The 22606-nt window shown below is 35.9% G+C and overlaps 5 protein-coding genes and 1 long non-coding RNA gene across 6 annotated transcripts; 3 read left to right on the top strand and 3 right to left on the bottom strand.

Moving 5' to 3' along the window:
• Positions 1-1060: 1060 nt before the first annotated feature.
• Positions 1061-2462, top strand: LOC108846756 (uncharacterized). The gene is made up of 3 exons (XM_018619962.2): positions 1061-1451; positions 1768-2056; positions 2142-2462. The coding sequence occupies exons 1-3, from the start codon at positions 1135-1137 to the stop codon at positions 2349-2351; spliced, it is 816 nt and encodes a 271-aa protein (XP_018475464.2). The 5' UTR covers positions 1061-1134; the 3' UTR covers positions 2352-2462.
• A 74-nt stretch (positions 2463-2536) lies between these two features.
• Positions 2537-3146, bottom strand: LOC108856938 (uncharacterized). Its single transcript, XR_001950269.2, has 3 exons — positions 2946-3146; positions 2722-2869; positions 2537-2631 (listed from the first exon to the last, which is right to left on the bottom strand). It is a non-coding gene; the product is annotated as an uncharacterized LOC108856938 (long non-coding RNA).
• A 1665-nt stretch (positions 3147-4811) lies between these two features.
• Positions 4812-5713, bottom strand: LOC108846932 (nuclear transport factor 2B-like). The gene is made up of 2 exons (XM_018620114.2): positions 5337-5713; positions 4812-5079 (listed from the first exon to the last, which is right to left on the bottom strand). The coding sequence occupies exons 1-2, from the start codon at positions 5646-5648 to the stop codon at positions 5005-5007; spliced, it is 387 nt and encodes a 128-aa protein (XP_018475616.1). The 5' UTR covers positions 5649-5713; the 3' UTR covers positions 4812-5004.
• Positions 5714-7157: 1444 nt separating this feature from the next.
• Positions 7158-9863, bottom strand: LOC108841582 (non-specific lipid transfer protein GPI-anchored 1). The gene is made up of 2 exons (XM_018614333.2): positions 9427-9863; positions 7158-7608 (listed from the first exon to the last, which is right to left on the bottom strand). Exons 1-2 carry the CDS (start codon positions 9782-9784, stop codon positions 7382-7384), a joined length of 585 nt encoding a protein of 194 aa, XP_018469835.2. The 5' UTR covers positions 9785-9863; the 3' UTR covers positions 7158-7381.
• A 6391-nt stretch (positions 9864-16254) lies between these two features.
• Positions 16255-21100, top strand: LOC108839420 (ABC transporter B family member 13). Its single transcript, XM_018612186.2, has 9 exons — positions 16255-16608; positions 16682-16736; positions 16821-16996; positions 17064-17264; positions 17560-17819; positions 17891-18431; positions 18509-19292; positions 19374-19615; positions 19715-21100. The coding sequence occupies exons 1-9, from the start codon at positions 16354-16356 to the stop codon at positions 20918-20920; spliced, it is 3720 nt and encodes a 1239-aa protein (XP_018467688.2). The 5' UTR covers positions 16255-16353; the 3' UTR covers positions 20921-21100.
• Positions 21101-21348: 248 nt separating this feature from the next.
• Positions 21349-22532, top strand: LOC108812912 (probable methyltransferase At1g27930). Its single transcript, XM_018585311.2, has one exon. The coding sequence runs from the start codon at positions 21445-21447 to the stop codon at positions 22312-22314; it is 870 nt and encodes a 289-aa protein (XP_018440813.1). The 5' UTR covers positions 21349-21444; the 3' UTR covers positions 22315-22532.
• Positions 22533-22606: the final 74 nt, after the last annotated feature.

Raw genomic sequence — 22606 nt, 5'->3', positions numbered from 1 at the left:
AATTATCATTATTTATTAATTAGTAGAGCAGTAAATGATTCATACATAATATTATTATAAAGTTAATATATGCTTTTTAATTTCTAAATAGTATAGATATGGTTATTTTATAATATATGATATATAAATATATATTATGTTATGTTATGTTTTTATTGTAAATAATGAATGATATGTGTAATTATATAAAATATATTATATTTTAAATGTGAAATATCTTTCTTTTAAAAAGTTAAAAATATTTAATATCAATTTTATTTTTAAAATATATTTATTATAAACATAATTTTTATATTATTAAATAAAAAATTAATTATATATAACTATTTAAAATTTTTATACATTCTAAATGCATATGTTCTACTAAAAATTATATGAGAACATTGAGTAAAGAGCATTTGAAGAATATTAAGAGTATGTGCAATGGTGAGTCTGTATTGGTTCAATTTCCAATGTTCTTTTTTATTTTTTATTAGTTTTTTCTTTTCTCGTCTAATTAGAAAAATAGAACAAATTGTGAACCGTCACGTGTCGTGGAACTCGCAACACAGTAACAAAATCCAGTTGAGATCAATCCTTAATTTAGGATTTTTCGGTTTCAATCCGGCACGAGAATCAAAAAAAGTAAATATTTTAATTTTTTTTGAAGAATTAGGTCTATGTGCTCCGAGTTGCACATGCTCTAACATCTTGTAAATACTATTCAAAATGTTTTGTAATAATTGTTGATTGGAATTGACAAGAAAATCAATCATAACTTTTAATACGCTGATTAAAATCTAATAATGATTAAAAATAATGAAAATAAAGATAACAAAGAAATACCAAAACGACGACTAAACATAACCCTCGATCGATCTTAAGCTGCTCATCGCCATCTAATCGAACTTAATTCAGTTTTCAATAATTTAATAAGATTGCACCATTATGACATGACACGTTGAAAGGAAGGCAATGAACACTCACGACTTCACTTTGACACGTGCAGATCACACCAACCTTCACGTGGAACTACGTCAACACGAGTTCCTCTCTTCATAAATCAATGTTCCTGCAGATAACATCAGTTGAAAGTACTTATCCGTTTTAAACCATCATCACATCAAACTAAACAAACAATAAAACAACAGAATCATGTCAGGCGTATCTCTTGCGGTGGGTCCAAGAACCGATAGGGACAAAACATCGTCATCAAGTGAAAAGAGACGGTGGTCTGGGATGTCGGCAGCCGGAGGTGGAGGAGGCGGCTTGATGGGATCATTGAGGGTAATAGAGCTACAGCTAGTCGCCTTCATACTAGTCTTCTCAGCGAGCGGCCTCGTACCGCTACTCGACATGCTGTTTCCAGCGTTTGCGTCTGTCTATATAATCGCCCTCTCGCGTTTTGCTTTCCCTTCTCACAGAGTTTCCACCGCTGCACCTGAAGTCTTTCACGGCAGCAAACTCTTCAGGTTCCATATCCATCACTAGAAATACCTTGAAATAGCAGAAAATTACCTAAAATAGTATTTATTTGAAATTTAAAAAGAAAAATTATTTTTATTTAATGATATTTACGATTTAGGAGATTTAGGATTTACTTATTGGATAATTGGAATCTAGAGTTATTGGAATTTAAGAGTTTAGTATTTAGTGGATGGAGATTAGAGTAAAGATGTGAGGTTTGAATTAATTTTACTCTCTAATAATGCAAATTTTTAATAAATTTTTAAGATGTGCTATTTTGGAGGTTTAGTCTTAAATAATATTTTTTGCGGATATTGCAAGGGTTTATGTGATTTCGGGCACGACGATTGGTCTGTTCTTGCCTCTAGCTTACGTGTTAGGTGGTTTTGCAAGAGGAGACGATCAGGCGGTAAGATCAGCAACACCACACTTGTTTCTGCTGTCATGTCAGATCCTGACAGAGAATGTAATAAGTGGCCTATCTCTGTTCTCGCCGCCTGTAAGAGCTCTGGTGCCACTTCTCTACACGGTGTGGAGAATCTTTGTGATCATTGATTGGTCTAAAGATGTTTGGTTCAACAAATCTTTACCAGTCAATGCTACACCTAATGTAATTGGCTAATATACCCCCTTCTTACTTAGAATACAAGTCTTCTACCTTTCTGAGTCGTCTGAAAGCGTGTTTGTTTTTGTAGGTGGCTGCGTGGTTCTGGTTTGGACGGTATTTAGCAATAGCGAACTTAGTGTATTTTGGAGTGAATCTACTCTGTTTCTTGATCCCTAGATTCCTACCTCGTGCTTTTGACCGTTACTTCAGAGAAAGAGACGAGATCCTTGCTAAAAACCAAGAAGACAAACCAGTTGAAGTTCCAAGAGCAAGAACATCAGACCCCAAATCTGATTGATCATCTTTTTATTTCTTCTGAATGTGTAATGTAACGAACTAAGTTGTTTATTATGGAGATTGTTATGAAATATTAGCAAGGATACTGAAACAATGAGGTTGTGAATGTACAAAGCTTAGTTCCACACTTGATGATGCATCAACCTTTAAAAGAAATTTGATATCGACTGTCCAATAAGACTAACCAGAAGCTCGTTCACCGTGCCTCGGTCTGGCATCTTCCCTACTGCTCCATAGATTGGAGCCAAGCCTCCTTTGATGGGTCCTAGGTTTGCTTTCACCTGACCAAAAAAAAAACCATGTCTAAATAACCAGAGATCAATTGAAGAAAAGAAACAAGCAATCAAACCAGTTTTCACTAGCGGACATACCTGTTGGGTCTCTGTAGTGCATTCAAATGCCAGCCTTTGGAGGACATGATGTCATTAACTTCAAAGATATCCTAATGCTTTAGAACCAAACGCCACGATTGTCATATCTGGCTTTGCAACGACAAACAGTTCACTGATTCCTCTTACTCTGCAGAATCTAAATGATGAGGATCATCCCAGTTTGAAAAAAGATTTATAGAAAGATCAAAAGTAACTATACAAACCCTTCCTCTAGTCTCTTGGATGCCTTCCATTATCTTGCTTGTGTTCTGTAGGTATCCTGTGGAACAACAGATTCAACCAGTTGAAAGCTCCAACAGTGTTCGCCGAGAAGCCTGAGAAAGATGAAGATAATATTGTGAAAACCTTCTTCGCCAAGAGACATCATTGCAGCCAAAGCACCAGCAACCAAAGGACCAGACCATTCACTTACTGCATAAAGTAGTTTCAATACAGAGGTTAGGATTTGCATAGTTTTATTGTTTATTTCATTTTCTCTCATATTGAAGATTGAACTAGCAAAACATGCTCACCAGCGACAAATTGGTGCTATTTTGTATAGATACTTTACAAGCAGAAAATCCAGATCACTTTAAGATCATAGACGAATCGATATACATACCTAACTGCACTTCGCACAGTACTGAACAGAATATACAAGAGATATCATATGAAAACTACAATAGAGGACGGTATCAACGACTCCAAGAGGAAGGATAACAAGGAAACAAAAGTAAAAGATAATTTTTGTAGATAAATCGTAGTGACACAACAAGCACATGAGTTGGTAATGAGCCTGGAGAAATTGCATAAGAGTGGAAACTAAGTAGCAAGCAATTCACCTTTCTGATCTCATGATTTTCTGTAGAGAACTGTACTGCTTCCTTTAGGAGCCAAACCATATTTATGGACGTCCACAGAGATTGAGGTAACTCTTTGTACAGAAAAATCAAAAGCTGGGATTTGGTACCTGGGAACAGTAAGGATAATAAAAAATAAAAAATCACTCTTTATCGCCTAGTTAATCTAAATAGTACATATAATGCAGAACCTGAGATCCAATGCGAAGCTAAGAGCCTAAGAGAAGTGGAAATAAAACTTTTTCTATTCCTGAGGACTTGTAATGAAACTTTAGCTTCACCAGACTCATGTCTCAATGCTACAAATAAAAAAACATGGGTTCAAGACATTTATACTGCTTCTCTGCCACATAATAGCTTGTTCCTTACTAATGCATTTATATAACAGGAAAATCTCAAAAGCTAATAGGAGGAAAGCATTAGGATGGACTTGTCCGGCTTTTTTTTCTTCTTCATTGTTTCCTCTTAAATAACACAAGCAGAAGAAATTGGTTATTACACGAACAAACGTCAGATTAAAACACAACACACCTTTTGATTCTCAGCATCTATGTACACGTTTGAACTCCAGGAATCATTCTGTTTCATTTTTTCCCCCACAGAATCATTAGTCTCTAGCCAATCAAGAATCGGATCGAGGGAAAGAATAAGATATGGGATTTTTTAAAGAGACTCACTGGAGGAATAGTTAACCCCACACAGGACAAGCTTTCAGGCCTTAACAACGCCGAAGACAGATCCGATTATCTGAGCGAGAAAAAGAGTGAGAAGTGGGGGGCTACGGGTAGAGCCAGCCAGGGGGCTCAAAACTCGGACAAACGCGAGTTTAGCGAGGCTCGAGCTTGGATCAACATTGATTTCACTGAAGAGTATGACAAAGAGTCCCTTTTTTTGTTTGTGGTGATTGAGGCTGGTAGTAAATTGAAACGTTTTGAAAATAGAAAAGGAGAAAGTGATCGAGATGATAGAACAAGGATTTCGTTGAGGTCACATCGTGTGCAAGGCACGGCCGGTAGACAAAAACACTCAACGACACATCACCACAAGCTGCTTTTAGCTAAAGCCAATGCTGCCTCTCAGCTAAAATAGTAACATGCTTTCATTTAAACCAGAACTGGTGACTAAAAAGAAAGAGAAACACTTTGATAGGCTAATAAATAAGCTTGGACCTAGAGATGTGGCCAGAGCTCTCCGTACAGCAAAATCACATAAACCAATAAATCAAAAATATTCAGATGAAAAAGCATATTGGAAACCCTTTCAAATTGTCTCATGGAGTCATTAGATTTGTAAATGACAAATGAACAAAACCCAAATACAAACGAGACGATTTTGCTCTGTTCTCAAGATAAATATCATTGCTAGAATAGTATAAAGTAGGAATGCAACATTGATGTATGCTAAAACAATCCGAGATTCCTCTTCAGGCGTAGTTCAACCTGAATATATCATTAAACACGTAAAAGCTTCCTTGTGGCGTCGGCATCAAGTGAAACATCTGCATCACACCCCAAAAAGAAAAAAAAGGCTGTGTTATAACAACAAGACCAAAGATAACAAACAGACAAGATCGATCAAAGATACCAAAACCAAACACAAGTCTTGATACATAGGAGGTGTCTTGAACTAAAGAAACTTGACAATAACTCAAATGACTGAAACAAGCAGATCTATCACATGCTAATACCCAGGCTTACGGATCTAAACCCCTAGCGATCTAACTATTCAAATAAAGAGAGAGATAGAGAGAGAGACCTGGCTGAACTTGAGAGCGTGCTCCTCGCCGGCGAGCTGGAGGTTGCCGGAGACGAAAACGAGCATACCGGAGGCGGGGCCAGAAGGCTGGCAATCGACGGTGGAGATGTTGTGTTTGCACTGCTGGAAAGGGAGAGAGGTGAGCTTGGCGACGATGCTCTGGACTCCTTGGATCTTCTGACCTTCGAAGGTGAGCATTGAAGCTTCCTGGTAGAGACCTCCCAGACCTACACGGTTGTTGTCGAAGGTCGAGTAGTAATGCTCCACGAAGGCCTTCGCCACTGCATCGGGATCCATCTGCGCCGCCGCCATTAGAGAGAGATAGAAGCGAGTGTTGGTGGAGACTATAGAGAGACGGAAAGGGTTTTTGTGTTAGTATTTATTCAGAGAATAATACCGCTCAACTTCGCGTTGCAACGACGCTGATTTTTTTTTTTCTTTTTCTTTCTCTGTTTTATTTTCTTGTCAAGTTTATATTTCACTATATTTTGTAGGAGTATCATTTTTGATGTGAATGACAACATTAGCTTAAACTATTACATGTTTTTTGAACAACAAACTATTATGACATGTTAAAAATGAAAAATATAAATCTCATTTTAATGTGAACACAATATTTGCAGTTAAAAACAAAATACTCTTTAATTTTTAATTAAATGCAAAAACAGAAACAAAATATAAACTCACATGTATTATGCTATAAAAAATGAAAATATATATCTCTGGTAATATATGTCTTATTTGTCAATATATAAACTGAAAATATATAATTTTGACATGTACTGGAATTCTATTTAATCATATGTAAGGGATTGATTTGAATTCAAAAACATGAAATTTATATTGACAATGTATATATGCAATGGAATTTTATAGCTTTTACTTGATGGTGATTGTGTGTGACTGCCGACGGTTCCTTTGAATCATTTGGCTCAGTCAGATAAGGCCTTAAACATGGTAGAGGGGCTAGCAACTGACAAGAGTGTTCTCCAAAATCAGGTAATTTGATTTAAGTAACGGTTGTTCCATAAAAAAAAGATTTAGTAATGGCATTACTCGTCTTATTTTTGTAAGCTAACTCCAATATGACACTGTGTCCAGATAGTATTTTACAGGACACGAATAGCTTTCTCACTTTGGGTGGTTCTGCTGGTATTAATGATTTTCTGCAAGCTCCTGCTGTTTTAGCACATAATCATTTCACATTTGTAGGTTAGGTTTCTATGAGTATGATACTTTTTGCTAGTTCTCTTAACATTTAACTGTAACTCAGGGTTACAACAAATCTTCTGCTTGTTTTTTTTTTTTTGCTAAAAAGAATCTTCTGCTTGTTGTGAGCTTAGACCAAATTGTGTCACCAGAGAGCTCCTTATTCTTGCTTTCAAGTCTGAAGTCCACCTACTTATGCGAGCCATTATGTACTGTTATCTTTCTTTTGTTTACACAATGAATGATTGCCACATGCCATGAAAAACTGTACCACCCGTTTTAAATCTGCTTCGCCATGTTTGTCGTGTGATCAAAAATTGTGGATTTTAGTGCTTCTTAGCTATTATTCTAGTGTGACCAAAATTGTCGATTTTAGTGCTTCTTAGCTATTATTCGTCGTTTCTCTCAGTCTATGAAAATGCAGTGATACTCCGAGCTTTGTTGAAGTTTCTCCTGTGCGTATATCACCTGACTTACGCCTGCATTGGACCTTGGAAAAGGTGATTGAATTGTGATTTTATACTGTTCATTTTGTAGAAAATTTTCTATTTTGTTTTCTTAGCAAAAAAAAAAAGAAAGGTTTTTACTTTGTAAAAATGTTGCTCGACCGCATGTGAAAACTCAAATATATAGAACATAACAGTGGGTTTTGCGGAAAGAGATCCGATTACGTGGGAAAGTTCACTCATTACAACAAATGGTTCGAACCACGAAACATACTTGAAAAGAAAGTCTTGAAAGTTTGAAACAAAAGCACCACAACATAATAAAGAAAGAAAAATTACATCCCTAGTGTCACATGTGCCTCAGCAAAACCTCACGTGCTTAGCTACCGTCTATGCCAAAGCCATCCTAGGCAAGGTCGAGACGAAGGAGACGGTAATCAAAGCGATGGCTAGAGCCACAACGAGGTGACCATCTTTTATGGAAGCTGATCCTCCTTTCTCCGCAGACGTCGCTGGAGTTGCCGGAGACTTCCCTGCCGGCGCCTCCGGTGTCATTGTTGTGGCATTGCTTGTGAATACTGCTGCGTCTGGCGAGCTCGGCGAAATCCCGAGAAGCTCTGTTCATTAATGCATATTTCAACACAGCATCAATTAAAGCCAGTACAAAAAAAACCCCAGCATCAATTAATTAGCAATGTCACTGACCAAAAGATACTTCTATTACAAAAGTACACATCTTGAAAATTCAAAGAAAAATTGTCTTCGTTACACATGACGTTTTTCAGGAAGGGACCAGCAGAATTTCTTATTTAATTGTAACGACTATAAATAAATTGGCTCTGTTTTGGGGAAATTTATATTTATAAATGTCGAAAAATTAAATGCAATTCTGTAAAATGTTTTGCAAGTTGCAACCCAAGGCACCTGTCGCATTAAAGTATAGCAGAAATCAGTTACTGGTTGGTTTCTTGTTCTTGAGCATGTTTATTGGGGATTTTTAGTGGGAATTTTTTAACGGAATATAAGATACCATTTCTTAATTTTTAACTAAAAAAGCTAAAAATCGGCTCTTAAATATTTTATTTAAAAATCGATTTTTAGTTTTTTTTAGTAAAAAATGAAGAGACGATTTCTTATATTCCGTTAATAATCCCTGCTAAGAATCCCTCAATAAACATACTAGCATAAGAAAACAATTTTATACTATTCTGACAACGAAATTAAACTAATGATTAAATCAGACATAAACATCACAAAACCATATTTTGTGACATGCATGGCGCTTCATTTAACTCTATAGCTTGAAAATGACTTAATTATTTGTATAGAAAGTGTTATAATTTTTTTTGATAGGGTTTAAAACGGTTATAATTTCAGTAATACTGTATGTTTTAAACTCTCCTCCAAGGTGCAATGGTGAGAAACTGAATCTCAAGATGCAATAGGATATTCAAATCTGAACCACTGAACTACTCGTCTTGGTCGAAACAATAATTATCGTATAGATATATAGGTTCCGAATAGTGACGAACCGTCCGTCCTACACCGCAGTTAATAGTAACAAAAATCTATACATATATCATATATCTATATATTTTTATAACTGTCCAAACCGCACCGCAGTTGAACTGTTTATCCCGCACCGCTCGACTGCAGTTACTATTCGGAACCTAGTTCTACTGTTCATGCTTCCTTCTACTGTTCATCTTAAACTCATCAAATGCTAACATTCTCTTTGTTTCAAAAAAATGCATATCTAGATTTTTCACATATATTAAAAAATACATTAAATTTAACTATAAATATATTGTTTTTTGTGAAAAACAATTTTCCATAACTTTTAGAAATCTAATAAACACTATTAATTTTTTAAGTTAACAATTTCTTGTTAAATCTAGTAAAAAATGTATATTTTTGAAACAAATTGTTTTCCTAGAATGTGGATCTTAATGAAGCGGAAAGAGTATGCAATTTCTCCGAATAGCCTCAATATCTTACTAATTTGCATGTGTCGTTGATTAGCTTATAGACACATGAAATAAGTCATAATCAGATAGAAATTATAAAAAAAAACAGGACAAGAACTAAAACTCAGTGTGACCGCTCCGAAGTCATGATATGCGGGTTCCAATTTTTTTTAAATATTATTTTTATTTTTTCAAAGAAAAAATTAACTTCTTTTAAAAACAAAAATAAATATTCATGTATTTTGAAAAAATATTTAAAATATTTTCATATTTAAAGTTTAACGTTTTGTATACTATATTTTTTTTTTAAAAATCATGCTAAAATATTTTTTTTAATAATTAAAGGGTCTAAAAAATTTTTTTGCCCAAGGACCCCTGTAAACTATGAGCCAGGGGTAAACTATGAGCCGGTCCTGCTAAAACTTAGAAGTAAGTGTAAGGAAATAGCCAAAATAACGAGAAACGTACTTGGACAATTGGAGATGCTAGCGTTTTGGAGCTGACAAGCAGTTGGAAGTTGAATAAGCTTGGCTTCTTGAACACCAAGATCCTTCATAGCTTGTCCTCCTGTCTTCGCTTGTTGTACCAAGAAACACAAACACTTTGGATCCTTCTCTTTTATATCTTCGATAGCGTCACAACACTTCTCAGACGGTTTTGGTGCTTTCCCGGTCGCGAAATCCAAACACAAACTTACCTTTGGAATAACTTGGCTACATTTCTCAGCCAATGCTCCTCCGCCCGCCGGAGCGGCTGGTGTTTCCGCGGAGATGGATGCAGCGACCGTCATGGTGACTAGGAAGAGGTGGAAATGAAGACCCTTCATTATCAGATTCTTTCTCTAGCTTTTTCTTGCTCTGTTTTTTTTTTCTGTTGCAACTTTGATTGTATTTAAAAGCAACAATTGCATCGAGGTGTGTGTAGTAAATGCCACGGTGGTATGTGTAGTTGGGAGCTTAGATCGACACCTATACATAGTAACATTAACGAAGCTGATATAGCTATGACTTAGGCTTTGAATGCGAAGCATATAAAGTTGTTAAAAATAAATGGGACCCAAAATAAATCATCATACTTGTGTAACTTTCTATTCAACATAATTATCAAATATTACGAGTTCAATAATTTATAATAATAAAATATATTGTTTCTGTTTGAAGAAGATAGTAATTTTGAAATTTCTACTTGTTTTATAAAGATAATAATTTTGTGTATTTCAGTGTAAATTTTTATTTGTTTTTTTAATTTTGTCCATATTAATTAAGATAATTATTACATATAATATTTTTTAAATAAAATATTTATAAACGTAAGATTATTGTTGGTATTGTAATTATATTTTTAAAGTATGTAAAAACTTCAAAACTATAATCTTTATAAAACTGCAGGTGTATAATAAACTGTTTGTAATTTCTCTTTGTAAAAGAACAAAATACGGACTGTTTGTAGATCATCTCATGTGTCAAATTTGGAGTTGTTTCATGCGATGCATATATTATTTTACATCATCTTATCTTATTTGTAAAAGACATATATATATATATAAATTTATTTAGTTTTCTATAAATATCTGTATCGATTGTATTTGTATTTTATATATGTAAGACTATTTCCTTTTCATCTAGTAGTACATTCTATATTTGTATTGATATTCTTAAAAAATCAATTGTTACTCTTAAAAATGGTTTTGCATTTAAATTCAGGTATTCCACTTTTTAAAATAGTATATATATACATATGTATTTTATCTATTGATGTATTTATTTAGTAGTTATTGTATTAGATCCCATTTGTTTAATTTGATATGCTAAATCCTGCTTGATCCATATTTGCTTATTTTACATGTAGTTCTGTTGACGCAAGAGTGAATTACAATCAAGCAAAAACATACACATACGTAACATGATGATATATATGTCATGATGATATATATGTCATATATAAAGTAACATGATGATATAAAGTAACAAATTCTTTTTAACTTGTTTATTAAGCTCTTTTTTTTTTGAAAAAAAACTTGTTTATTAAGCTCTGGGACTGGAAGGTCTTGTTTGCTGCTGGTTGATTTAAATCCTAAATTCTGGTGGGTGATCACAGAAAGGGTATTCTTTTATGTCGTTTCCCTTAGCTTTGTTTGACCTATTAGGTGTGTAAATGTGTGAAATGAATCGTAAAGGTACCGGTAACCTAACACCTGTATCCAGAAAAGGCATGCGTATTATTTTAGCATAAATGAATTTATCATCCTTTTTAGCAATCTTCTCATATTATTTTTCAATTTTGCACAACCCTCCTTCGTTCTCTTTGTATTCTTTATTGAGTTGATTACTCTAACAGACACAATTTTTTTTTTAACACATTTACCACTTGAAAAGCATTTTTTCCCTCTCATCCCCCTAGTGTTTTACATTACTATCCTTTTGTCTTGGTTTAGAAATCACAGAACCTGAGTTAGTTTTCTAATACTACTTTATCAATCTCATCTATTTCTTTATGTGATTATTTTAACATATGTAAAATATATAAATAAATAAATTTGTTATAATAAATTATGTCTTTTTGTTCTCTACATTTTAAGATCCATTTTGGTATATTTTTGCAATTTAAATATGAAAAAAATTGTGGACATGGACACCGTAAATGTATACAAAATGTATATGATTTAGTGTTGATTTGAAAAATGTGGTTTCATATTAACTAAATTAACCAAGATCATATTTTGAGTCTTTGAACCTAATATGTCTATGAGTTACCGTGTTGAATCAAGTCTCTCTGATATGCATGTGTATACATATTGTGGATGCTGAAAATGGTTGCATTTGTGGATGTGGACGAAAATTCACTGTTACCAATGGTAGATGTGGATAATTGATAGAATATCAAAAAACTGTAATTGTCAAATTAAGAATTGACATATCCAACTAATAGAAGGTCCACAAACTGTTTCATTAAGTCAAAACATTTTCTAAATCCAATCAACTAAACAAAATGTTCAATAAACAGATGAGGCTAATTTTATTAATCATGAGAAAGGGTTTATAGTCACAGTCACAAACAAGAGTTTACAACTGAACGCGAAAGATCCCGTCTCTCCCTCAATTATGATATTTGTCTATTGCAATCAAAGTATCGAACTTTCAGAGTTTTTATTCAATCTTGTGTTACCCAGTCACCTTAACAAGATTACTTTCAATTATTTGTAGCCAAAATTTTTATCTTCCATCTATGACACAATGTTGTGGATAGAGTTTTGTGGACAAAATTTTCAAACCTGTAAAATTTCGTGTCCACAAAATTTCATGTTCAAAATTTTGTGGACAAGATTTTGTGGACAAAGTTTGTGTTCACTTCTTAGCTAAACAGGTTGATGAATTCAAAAAAAGAGAATAAGCTTACAAAAGCTGATACCTTTAGGATACCTTTTGGAGCTTGTTCTTCTCCTATGGACAAATGAGAAACCATCAAATTGGTAACGCCAGATTTACGACTTGGCATTTCAATTTGTCATTTTTCTTTTTTACAAGAACTTCCAAACCAAGCCCCAAGCTTTCTTCTTCATCTTCTGTTTTATCGGATGTATCCTCAGCTGCTTTTAAATCCTCTCTATTCCATTGTCGAACTCGTCATTATCATCTTCTCATTCTTTGTTGTAACGTTCTTCCTAGCTCACTTTGTCTTTTCCAAGATCGCCGTTCTCAGCTTTGGTCCAATTCGAGTCTCCTTAACGGATTAATTGTTTTAATCACCGGTGCTGATTCGTCGGAATTGATGTATCTCTACTACATCACCGAAATCTCCAAATCTCATCCATTCAAGAAAGAGGATTAAATAAATTGGTAAATAAAGAGGAACGAGTTTCAATCTCCTCATACATAGATATATATCGAGAGAACAATATAATCAAAAGAGAAAAAAAATTAAGGAAGAGTAAAGTTTTGTACTTTCTGGATAGTGGTTCAAGAAGATTTGGAAAAGAAAGAAGAAAAATAAATAAAATCAGATATATCTTTAAGCATATAAAATAACGAGAGAGATAGAACCAAATTTTAGCAAAAAAGTAACGAGAGAGATGGTTAAGGGATATATTCGTCATTCACTACATATAAAGTGTGTGACAAGCAGAAAGTGTCTATTGGAATAAATAGAAAGACATAAAGTGTCTGTGAGTGTAAAAAAATCTATATCTAATATGGTACTTATGTCACTCCTAGCATAATGTGTCTAAATTAGCCCTTGCATAGAGACATCCAGATATTAATTTTACGTCGTATCTAATTATCTCTATAACTAACTTTCAATAAAAAAGAATATCTAAAAATATCCAACACGCTTTCTGTGTGTCAAACAAGGATTGAATTTTTTTTTAAATTCAAATTTCCTATATAAATAATATTAGAAGAATATATTATTTCCCCACTTCACCATGTTAGATATTTTTTGGATTCTGTAGATTGATAATACTTTACTAGTTTTATGTATATGCAACACATATATTTATTTTCTGTTAGAAAATAATTTTCAAATATGTATATGGAACTCATATCTTCTAGATATTATTTACGAAATGATTTGTATACACTACGATCATTCTCGCAAAGAAAAAAATGACATGACACTTAAAAAATATGACATGTCTTATAGGTAAATATAATATGGACAATTACATTTAATATTAATATATATTTTGGAAAACTTTATCGAATATGACAATAACTCATACGTTACATTTAATATCGATTTATATTTTTGGTAAACTTTTTTTAAACATGGTAATAATTCATAAATCATCACTAAAATAAATATTTTTAAATATGAAATTATAAATTTCGAAATACTATTTAATTTATTTTTAAAATTATACAATTTGTATTACTAAATTTTTAAAAAATTTCTACAATTTTTTATAAAAATTATAAATTTGTAATCATAATATCATTAGTTTCTTTTGATATACAAATTTTATAAATGTTGTTTATTTTTAACTTTTGATAACTATACAATTTTTATATGATTTTTTTTAGTAATTTATATAAGTTGATTTAATATATATAACCAAAATAAATAGATAAAAAATTACTAAGATTAAATATAATTTTAAATAAAAAAATTCTCTTAATCTTATATTTAATTAAATCAAATTTATATTAAAATTGCTCAAAATAATAAAATATATAATTTCAATAAATTTCAATTTTAAATAAAACTTAAATTTTTAAAAATTTATCACCGCACATGGTACAAAAAAATACCTAATAAAAGGGAAAAAAAAGAAAAAAAAAAGAGTCAATGTCTGAGTTGAGTGCGAAGGGAAAATTATAAATGCATCCACACGGGAGTAGTGGGCTACGACGCGGTTAGGATTGACTGATTTGCCGTTCACGTATGAACAAAGAACGAAGTCTTAATTTCTAGTACTTTTGTTGCTTTCATTCATACGATTTCTACAGAAGCCTACTGATCGATTCTTCTTTTCTTTGCTTTGGTTTTCCGTTATACAAATACATCTTGAGCTATAGATTTTTTAGAACAATGGGCTATGTTCATTGTATTAATTAACTATGTGCATGTGATTCTTTATGTTGGGTCCATTCTCAATTCTCTCGTATTGGATGCTAAATACGTAAAATTCAAAATATCAATTTATTCCTGAAATAGTTATTTATCCACAGGTGTTACCCAAAAATAGCTAGAAGATACATGGTTTGTATTTACATGTGTTTGGAGCAACACAAAACCCGACTGTTAGTCGTTCTTTGGCCGAGGCCAGGTAATGACAATTCTTGATCAAAAATGTAACTGCTTAAGCAATTTGTTTGTAATCTTGGTATCTCTCAAAATCAACCAATGTGTATTTTTTTTTAATTAACCTCGGGTACTTCATGCTTATAAAAAATTCAGAATAATCTTCTAAGTGGAAGTGGGCTCAAAGACAGAATCCTTTTTGGGTAATTAAATAAAATTAGTTCCTTCACTAATTCACTAGACATCTAGCAAAGAGATGCCTTGCCCTAGAATCCTAGTAAATGTACGTTTGCGTTACCCTTCCTTATGCATTAACATAAACTTTTGATATATTTTTTTGTTTTGAAACACACTTTATAAACTTTTTTTTTAATTTGCATTAACCTCAAACTATATCTAAGTTTTTCGCTTAAACAATTGCTAACCCGAACCTTTTTCTCTTTGTGCTGTCTGTTTGATCGATCAAATCAAACCATATATCTTTTCATGATAAATTTTGATCCAATCGATCACAAAAATTGTAAATATGATTTGGTCTAATATTTTCGCATACAGATTTTTGAATTCTTAGTGGAACCTAGTTAGCAAACACGGTTTGGTATTTTGTCTTCTCTCTCAATATCACTGTTGATAAGTTGGTGTCTTATTCCATGTCGCCTACAGCAGAGAAGTTGGTAATAACAGTGCCGGCTCACGGTTTATGGGGCCTGGCAACATTTTTCTTAAAAATAACTTTAATTTTTTTATTAATTTTTATATGAGAATTGTTAATAAATTTAGTTATGAAGATATTTAAAAACGTTAATTTTTTTAAAACTGAAAATTTAGGGGTTTTTGTATCATGGTCTCCAGGATGGTGGCACTACTCATCCACATGGAGCCTGCACTAGTAAGCTTCTCTGAGCCTGGCCATCACGTTTATATTTGGAAAATTTCCCAGGGAGATGCAATCATCAGAAAGCAATCTCACTGGCGAAAGTCGTACTCGTAAAAGACTGGTCTCATCTACTGTACTTCACTTTTCTTTAGCTAGTGTACACTTTGGTGTTCATCTAAGTTACCAGTGAGACAAAACTCTCACACTTTATTAACAGCCAGCAGTGCACATGACATGCACCATTCAAAAATTGTTGGTAGTATAAAATCAGCGGATCAAAAGCAGCCGCGTGTTGCGTTTGTAGGCGCCATTAGTTTCAGACAAATCACATTAAATCCATTCACCAAAATCATGCCTGACCATGATGTTACTATATCAAACCATAACATACTTTACATTGTGTCATAGCAGGGATCACATTCTTTTATAAATAGCTACCACATATATGCAAACCCTTTTACATGAAAACATGATAAGATGAGTGGCTCCACAATGATTATGTACAAGATATTGATATGATCAGCAACCTATTATGCTTGCCTTTAGCGTTCCCCCATTAACTTTGAGTTGTCAAAAGCAGTTAGAAAGATCGCTTTATAGGTGAGTTAGCGTTCCTTATTAACACTATACATTAAATAAGTGAGGGAGATGGCTCTATTGTGTAATTCCCGTTGTGCCCTTCGTATTGCTTTCTCCACAAGAAACCACAACCTTAAAGACCTTGCTGCTGATCTATTCACTTTTCAGTAGTGCTTTGCTCTCTGTTTTCAGTGAAAATGGATAGCACGGAACCTCTCTCTAATGGAAACATTCAGAATGAGACGGACTCAAAGAAGAAAGACTCTGTTTCATTGATGGGTTTGTTCGGCGCAGCAGATAAACTTGATTGCTTTCTGATGATTCTAGGCAGTTTAGGTGCGTGTACTCTTGGCGCTACGCTTCCTCTCTTCTTTGTGTTCTTCGGAAAGATGCTAGACTCTCTTGGCAATCTATCTACAGATCCTAAAGCCCTATCTTCCCGCGTTTCACAGGTTTCTTTCAGAATGAAAATCTATATGTTCTCTCTCTCTTGATGTATGTTCATAAGTGTTTTGTCTTTGTCAGAATGCTCTAGACTTGGTCTACTTAGGACTGGTTACTTTTGTATCAGCCTGGATCGGTACGTTTCTAGCTATACATCCATTGGTCTGTTTCTATGATGTTACCAAATTACATGTTTTTTAGTTGGATGGTTTATTGGCAGGAGTTGCATGTTGGACGCAAACAGGGGAAAGACAAACAGCTAGATTGCGTATAAACTATCTCAAAGCAATCTTAGCGAAAGACATTACTTTCTTTGATACAGAAGCTAGAGATTCAAATCTCATTTTCCACATCTCAAGTGATGCTATCTTGGTCCAAGATGCAATTGGTGATAAGGTACTCACTCAAACATATGAATTAAGGACAAAAAATGTAACTGATGAAATGTTTTGTTCTGAATCAGACAGGCCATGTATTGCGGTATCTATCTCAGTTCATAGCCGGATTTGTGGTAGGTTTTCTGTCGGTATGGCAACTAACGCTGCTCACGTTAGCAGTGGTTCCATTGATAGCAATTGCAGGAGGAGGGTACGCTATAATCATGTCTACAATCTCAGAGAAGAGTGAAGCTGCTTATGCTGATGCAGGCAAAGTCGCAGAAGAGGTTTGTTTACATACCAACGCTGAGACTGTGTCAAGTGCTAACTTCTTTATTTACTTGTGCAAAACGTTTTCACCAACAAAATTTAAATAGTAAAAGATATAGTTAGCAAAAAAATAGTAAAAGATATAATAACATTTTTTCAGTTTTTTTTTTCATAAATAAAAAAATATTTTGTTTCAAAATGTGAAGTCAGACACCAAACACATTCACATGCATTTGGTATTTTTGCTTGCAAAATCTAACACACAGAAACAACCTAAGACCTAAATTTCTTAACACTTTGATTGTTCTTTAGGTAATTTCACAGGTGAGAACAGTGTATGCATTTGTAGGAGAAGAGAAAGCTGTAAACACTTACTCAAACTCTCTCAAGAAAGCTCTGAAACTCTGTAAAAGAAGCGGTCTTGCTAAAGGCTTAGGAGTTGGATTAACATACAGCCTCTTGTTTTGTGCTTGGGCTTTGCTTTTGTGGTACGCTAGTCTTCTTGTTCGCCACGGCAAAACAAACGGCGCAAAAGCCTTCACAACGATCCTCAACGTCATCTTTAGCGGATTGTAAGTCCAAAAACATTTGCCTGATGGGTCATCAAACTGCTTATCACATATCATTTTGTGTTCATTTCCAGCGCCTTAGGTCAAGCGGCGCCTAGCATATCAGCTATCTCCAAAGGCAGAGTTGCTGCTGCAAATATATTCAGAATGATAGAGAACAAGAATCTCGAAGGTTCTGAAAGACTAGACGAGGGAACAGCTTTGCAAAACGTAGCTGGGAAGATTGAGTTTCATCAAGTGTCTTTTGCTTATCCTTCAAGACCAAACATGGTGTTTGAGAATCTTAGTTTCACTATACCTTCAGGCAAGACTTTTGCATTTGTGGGTCCAAGCGGCTCAGGGAAAAGCACAATCATATCAATGGTTCAACGTTTCTATGAACCAAAGTCAGGGGAGATTCTCTTGGATGGGAATGACATCAAGAGCTTGAAGCTGAACTGGTTGAGAGAACAGATGGGTTTAGTGAGCCAAGAACCGGCTCTATTCGCCACCACAATAGCTTCCAATATTCTTCTTGGTAAAGAGAATGCTAGTATGGATCAGATCATTGAAGCTGCTAAAGCAGCCAATGCAGATTCTTTCATTAAATCATTACCTAATGGTTATAATACTCAGGTAAATCTACTCAAAAATTGCATAGTCATCATCTTTTTCATATATTTACTTCCTTATTGGTCAAACCATTCTAATAGGTTGGAGAAGGAGGAACTCAGCTCTCAGGAGGACAGAAACAGAGGATTGCTATTGCTCGAGCGGTTCTAAGGAATCCAAAGATACTACTCTTAGATGAAGCAACGAGCGCTCTTGATGCTGAATCAGAGAAGATTGTGCAGCAAGCACTTGACAATGTTATGGAAAAAAGAACAACACTAGTGGTTGCACATAGATTATCCACCATCCGTAATGTTGACAAGATTGTTGTATTGAGAAATGGTCAAGTTGTGGAAACCGGTAGCCACACAGAACTGCTTTCAAGAGGAGGAGATTACGCGACTCTTGTCAATGTCCAAGAGACAGAACCTCAAGAAGACCCTAGATCAATTATGTCTGAAGCCGGTAAGTCTCACGCTGGTTCTTGTAGTTCAAGAAGAGTTTCTAGCTCAAGAAGGACCTCAAGCTTCAGGGAAGTCCAGGAGAAGAGTGATAAAGACTCTGATGGAGAAGATTTGAGCTCATCTTCGACGATATGGGAACTGATAAAGCTGAATGCTCCAGAGTGGCCATATGCGTTACTTGGCTCAATAGGTGCAGTTCTTGCAGGAGCACAAACTCCATTGTTCTCCATGGGGATTGCTTATGTGTTAACAGCGTTTTATTCTCCTTCTCCTAGTGTGATCAAGCGTGATGTCGAAAAGGTAGCTATTATCTTTGTTGGTATTGCAGTTGTAACAGCTCCTATATATCTCCTTCAGCATTACTTCTATACACTTATGGGAGAGCGTCTTACTTCCAGGGTTCGCTTATCCCTCTTCTCAGGTAACCACCAATCAAACAAGTTAAAACATCTTTGCTTTGGGAACGATATATGTTTCTTGAATGTTGCTATTTTTTGTACAGCGATTCTTTCAAATGAGATTGGGTGGTTTGATTTAGATGAGAACAACACTGGCTCACTCACTTCAATCTTGGCTGCTGATGCAACTTTGGTGAGAAGTGCTCTAGCAGATCGCCTCTCGACAATAGTCCAAAACCTGTCTCTTACAGTCACAGCGTTAGCTATAGCCTTTTACTACAGCTGGCGTGTTGCTGCTGTAGTAACTGCTTGTTTCCCTCTTCTCATTGCCGCTGCACTTACCGAGGTAAAACACAAAAACAAAGATCCTGTCAACCATATTCCGAATCTTGAATCTTGAATCTTGAATCTTGAATCTTGAATCTTGAAATGTGTTTTGTTACAGCAACTGTTTCTAAAAGGCTTTGGGGGAGATTACACAAGGGCTTACTCTAAAGCAACTTCAGTGGCGCGTGAAGCGATTGAGAATATAAGAACTGTGGCTTCGTTTGGTGCTGAGAAGCAGATCTCCGAGCAGTTTGCTTGTGAGCTAAGCAAACCCACCAAGAGTGCTTTTCTCAGAGGCCATATCTCTGGAATTGGATATGGCTTTTCCCAGTTTCTTGCGTTCTGTTCCTACGCTCTTGGTCTCTGGTACGTCTCGGTTTTGATCAAGCACAAGGAGACGAATTTTTCGGATAGTATCAAGTCTTTCATGGTGTTGATCGTCACTGCTTTCTCAGTTGCGGAAACGCTTGCCTTGACGCCAGATATCGTGAAGGGCACGCAAGCGCTCGGATCGGTTTTTAGGGTTTTACATAGAGAGACCGAGATACCTCCAGATCAGCCTAACTCAAGACTGGTCACTCAGATCAAAGGGGATATAGAATTTAGAAACGTGAGCTTTGCGTACCCCGCAAGACTTGATGTCCCCATTTTCCAAAACCTAAACCTAAGAGTCTCAGCCGGGAAAAGTCTTGCGGTCGTGGGACCTAGCGGTTCGGGGAAGAGCACGGTGATCGGTCTGATCATGAGATTCTATGACGCGGACAAGGGCAATCTCTGTATCGATGGGAAAGACATAAAAGCCCTAAACCTACGTAGCTTGCGGAAGAAGCTAGCGTTGGTCCAGCAAGAACCGGCTCTGTTTTCAACGACCGTTCTCGAGAACATCAAGTACGGGAACGAGAACGCGTCGGAGGCAGAGATAATCGAAGCAGCTAAAGCTGCGAACGCGCACGAGTTCATAAGCAGGATGGAAGAAGGGTACAAGACGCACGTGGGTGAAAAGGGAGTGCAGTTGTCAGGTGGTCAGAAACAGAGAGTGGCTATCGCGAGGGCGGTTCTAAAGGATCCTTCGGTGCTTCTCCTTGATGAGGCAACGAGTGCTTTGGACACGAGCTCGGAGAGACTTGTCCAAGAGGCGCTAGACAAGCTTATGAAGGGACGAACTACGGTGCTGGTGGCACATAGGCTCTCGACCATAAGAAAAGCAGACACCATCGCTGTTTTGCATAAAGGAAGAGTTGTGGAGAAAGGAAGTCATAGAGAGCTTGTTTCCATATCTAATGGTTTCTATAAGCAATTGACAAGTCTTCAAGAACTGGTATGACTTGCGACCGCTGAAGTTTATTCTGCCATTTTTATTTTGTTAACTATATATACACACACACACTACATGTAATTTTTTTTTTTGAAAAAAAAAACACTACATGTAATTTATTGGCTCTTAAAAATGAATGAGCTTGCTTGAAAACATATGTTAAAGAATATATATACAAATCTTATTTTATTTTTTTTGTAATGGATTGGACTATTTTGTTGAACGTTATCTTTTGCAGAACAACGTGGGCACGAACAGATCTATTCCAATAAAATATCATATGTCAGCTGAATAAACCAGAGTTACGTGTCTTGCTCACATCATAATTCATATACTCTTCAAAGCTACTTGATTGGTCGGAAACAGACACGTGTCATAGAACCAGATGCCCTCCTCCAAGAAAAAATATCACAATATTTTTCTAACTCATTTCTCCCCAATCAATAACTCTATTCACATTTCTATATCCTCATTTCGAGGTCTTGACCAGAGAAACACACACACAAAAAGAATAAGTCAGATCTGAGATCAAGATGAGCAACTTAATACCACCGGAGAAACGATGGATCATCACCACCGTACTACTAGCCGGTCTAGTAGGCGGCGCTCTACTCTTCACAAGCTTCTTACGAACCGCAGACGACGCTCTCTTCCTCTGCTCCACCGCGAGCGCCAAAAGCCGAGCAGCAGCCGCGGCGGCCGATTACGAAGCGACACCGATCCAGCTCCAAGCCATCGTCCACTACGCGACCTCCACCGTGGTCCCGCAGCAGAACATGGCCGAGATCTCGATCTCTTTCAACGTCCTGAAACAGCTAGCTCCTGCCAACTTCCTCGTCTTCGGACTGGGCCGGGACTCCCTCATGTGGGCCTCTCTCAACCCGCGAGGCAAAACGCTCTTCCTCGAGGAAGATCTCGAGTGGTTCCAGAAAGTGACCAAAGACTCCCCCTTCCTCCGTGCGCATCACGTGCGTTACAGGACGCAGCTACAAGAAGCCGACAAGCTTCTCCGCTCTTACAAAACTGAGCCGAGCTGTTTCCCCGCGAAATCTTACCTCCGAGGGAACGAGCGCTGCAAGCTCGCGCTCACGGGGCTCCCCGACGAGTTCTACGACACGGAGTGGGATCTGATCATGGTCGACGCTCCTAAAGGTTACTTCGCCGAAGCTCCGGGAAGAATGGCGGCGATTTACTCGGCGGCGGTTATGGCTAGGAACAGGAAGAAGCCTGGAGTTACTCACGTGTTCTTGCACGATGTTAACCGGAGGGTGGAGAAGACTTTCGCCAACGAGTTTTTGTGCCGGAAGCATAGAGCTCACGCCGCCGGGAGGTTGTGGCATTTCGTGATACCTCCCGTGGCTGCGAACGCTACGATCGACGGTGGAGATTACAGGTTTTGTTAAGATCGTGACACGTCTCATATACTTTTCCTCTTTTGCCCTTTCTGTTATCTTTTTTTTTTTCGTTTCTTGAGGGGATCTGATTTACACAGGGTTCACTTATTATCTGATTTAGTTCCGACAGTTTTGGATCTACATCTCGTGTTTTGGCTTATGTTACGTATTGCCTAGGGCATTATTTACATCATACTATATATGATAATGTGACTTTTATATCTTAAGAGGAAGCTAAGTAATTTCAATTTTGAAAAGAAGGTAGAAATACTAAAATATAGTAACAAATCTAGCAAAACAG

This window comes from Raphanus sativus, chromosome 1 (genome assembly GCF_000801105.2).
Source record: "Raphanus sativus cultivar WK10039 chromosome 1, ASM80110v3, whole genome shotgun sequence".
Lineage (NCBI taxonomy): Eukaryota > Viridiplantae > Streptophyta > Magnoliopsida > Brassicales > Brassicaceae > Raphanus > Raphanus sativus.
Note: the sequence above shows the minus strand (reverse complement) of the source record. Positions and strands in the feature narration are given on the sequence as shown.

Excerpts from the sequence above, each read along its gene's own strand:
- LOC108841582 (XM_018614333.2), bottom strand. The coding sequence starts at position 9,784 with ATGAAGGGTCTTCATTTCCACCTCTTCCTAGTCACCATGACGGTCGCT. Across the intron at positions 7,609-9,426 it reads TAGCATCTCCAATTGTCCAA|AGCTTCTCGGGATTTCGCCG; the intron begins GTACGTTTCTCG and ends ATTAATGAACAG.
- LOC108846932 (XM_018620114.2), bottom strand. The coding sequence starts at position 5,648 with ATGGCGGCGGCGCAGATGGATCCCGATGCAGTGGCGAAGGCCTTCGTG. Across the intron at positions 5,080-5,336 it reads ACGCTCTCAAGTTCAGCCAG|ATGTTTCACTTGATGCCGAC; the intron begins GTCTCTCTCTCT and ends GGTGTGATGCAG.
- LOC108812912 (XM_018585311.2), top strand. The coding sequence starts at position 21,445 with ATGAGCAACTTAATACCACCGGAGAAACGATGGATCATCACCACCGTA.
- LOC108839420 (XM_018612186.2), top strand. The coding sequence starts at position 16,354 with ATGGATAGCACGGAACCTCTCTCTAATGGAAACATTCAGAATGAGACG. Across the intron at positions 16,609-16,681 it reads TATCTTCCCGCGTTTCACAG|AATGCTCTAGACTTGGTCTA; the intron begins GTTTCTTTCAGA and ends TGTCTTTGTCAG. Across the intron at positions 16,997-17,063 it reads AAGATGCAATTGGTGATAAG|ACAGGCCATGTATTGCGGTA; the intron begins GTACTCACTCAA and ends GTTCTGAATCAG.
- LOC108846756 (XM_018619962.2), top strand. The coding sequence starts at position 1,135 with ATGTCAGGCGTATCTCTTGCGGTGGGTCCAAGAACCGATAGGGACAAA. Across the intron at positions 1,452-1,767 it reads CACGGCAGCAAACTCTTCAG|GGTTTATGTGATTTCGGGCA; the intron begins GTTCCATATCCA and ends GGATATTGCAAG. Across the intron at positions 2,057-2,141 it reads CAGTCAATGCTACACCTAAT|GTGGCTGCGTGGTTCTGGTT; the intron begins GTAATTGGCTAA and ends TTGTTTTTGTAG.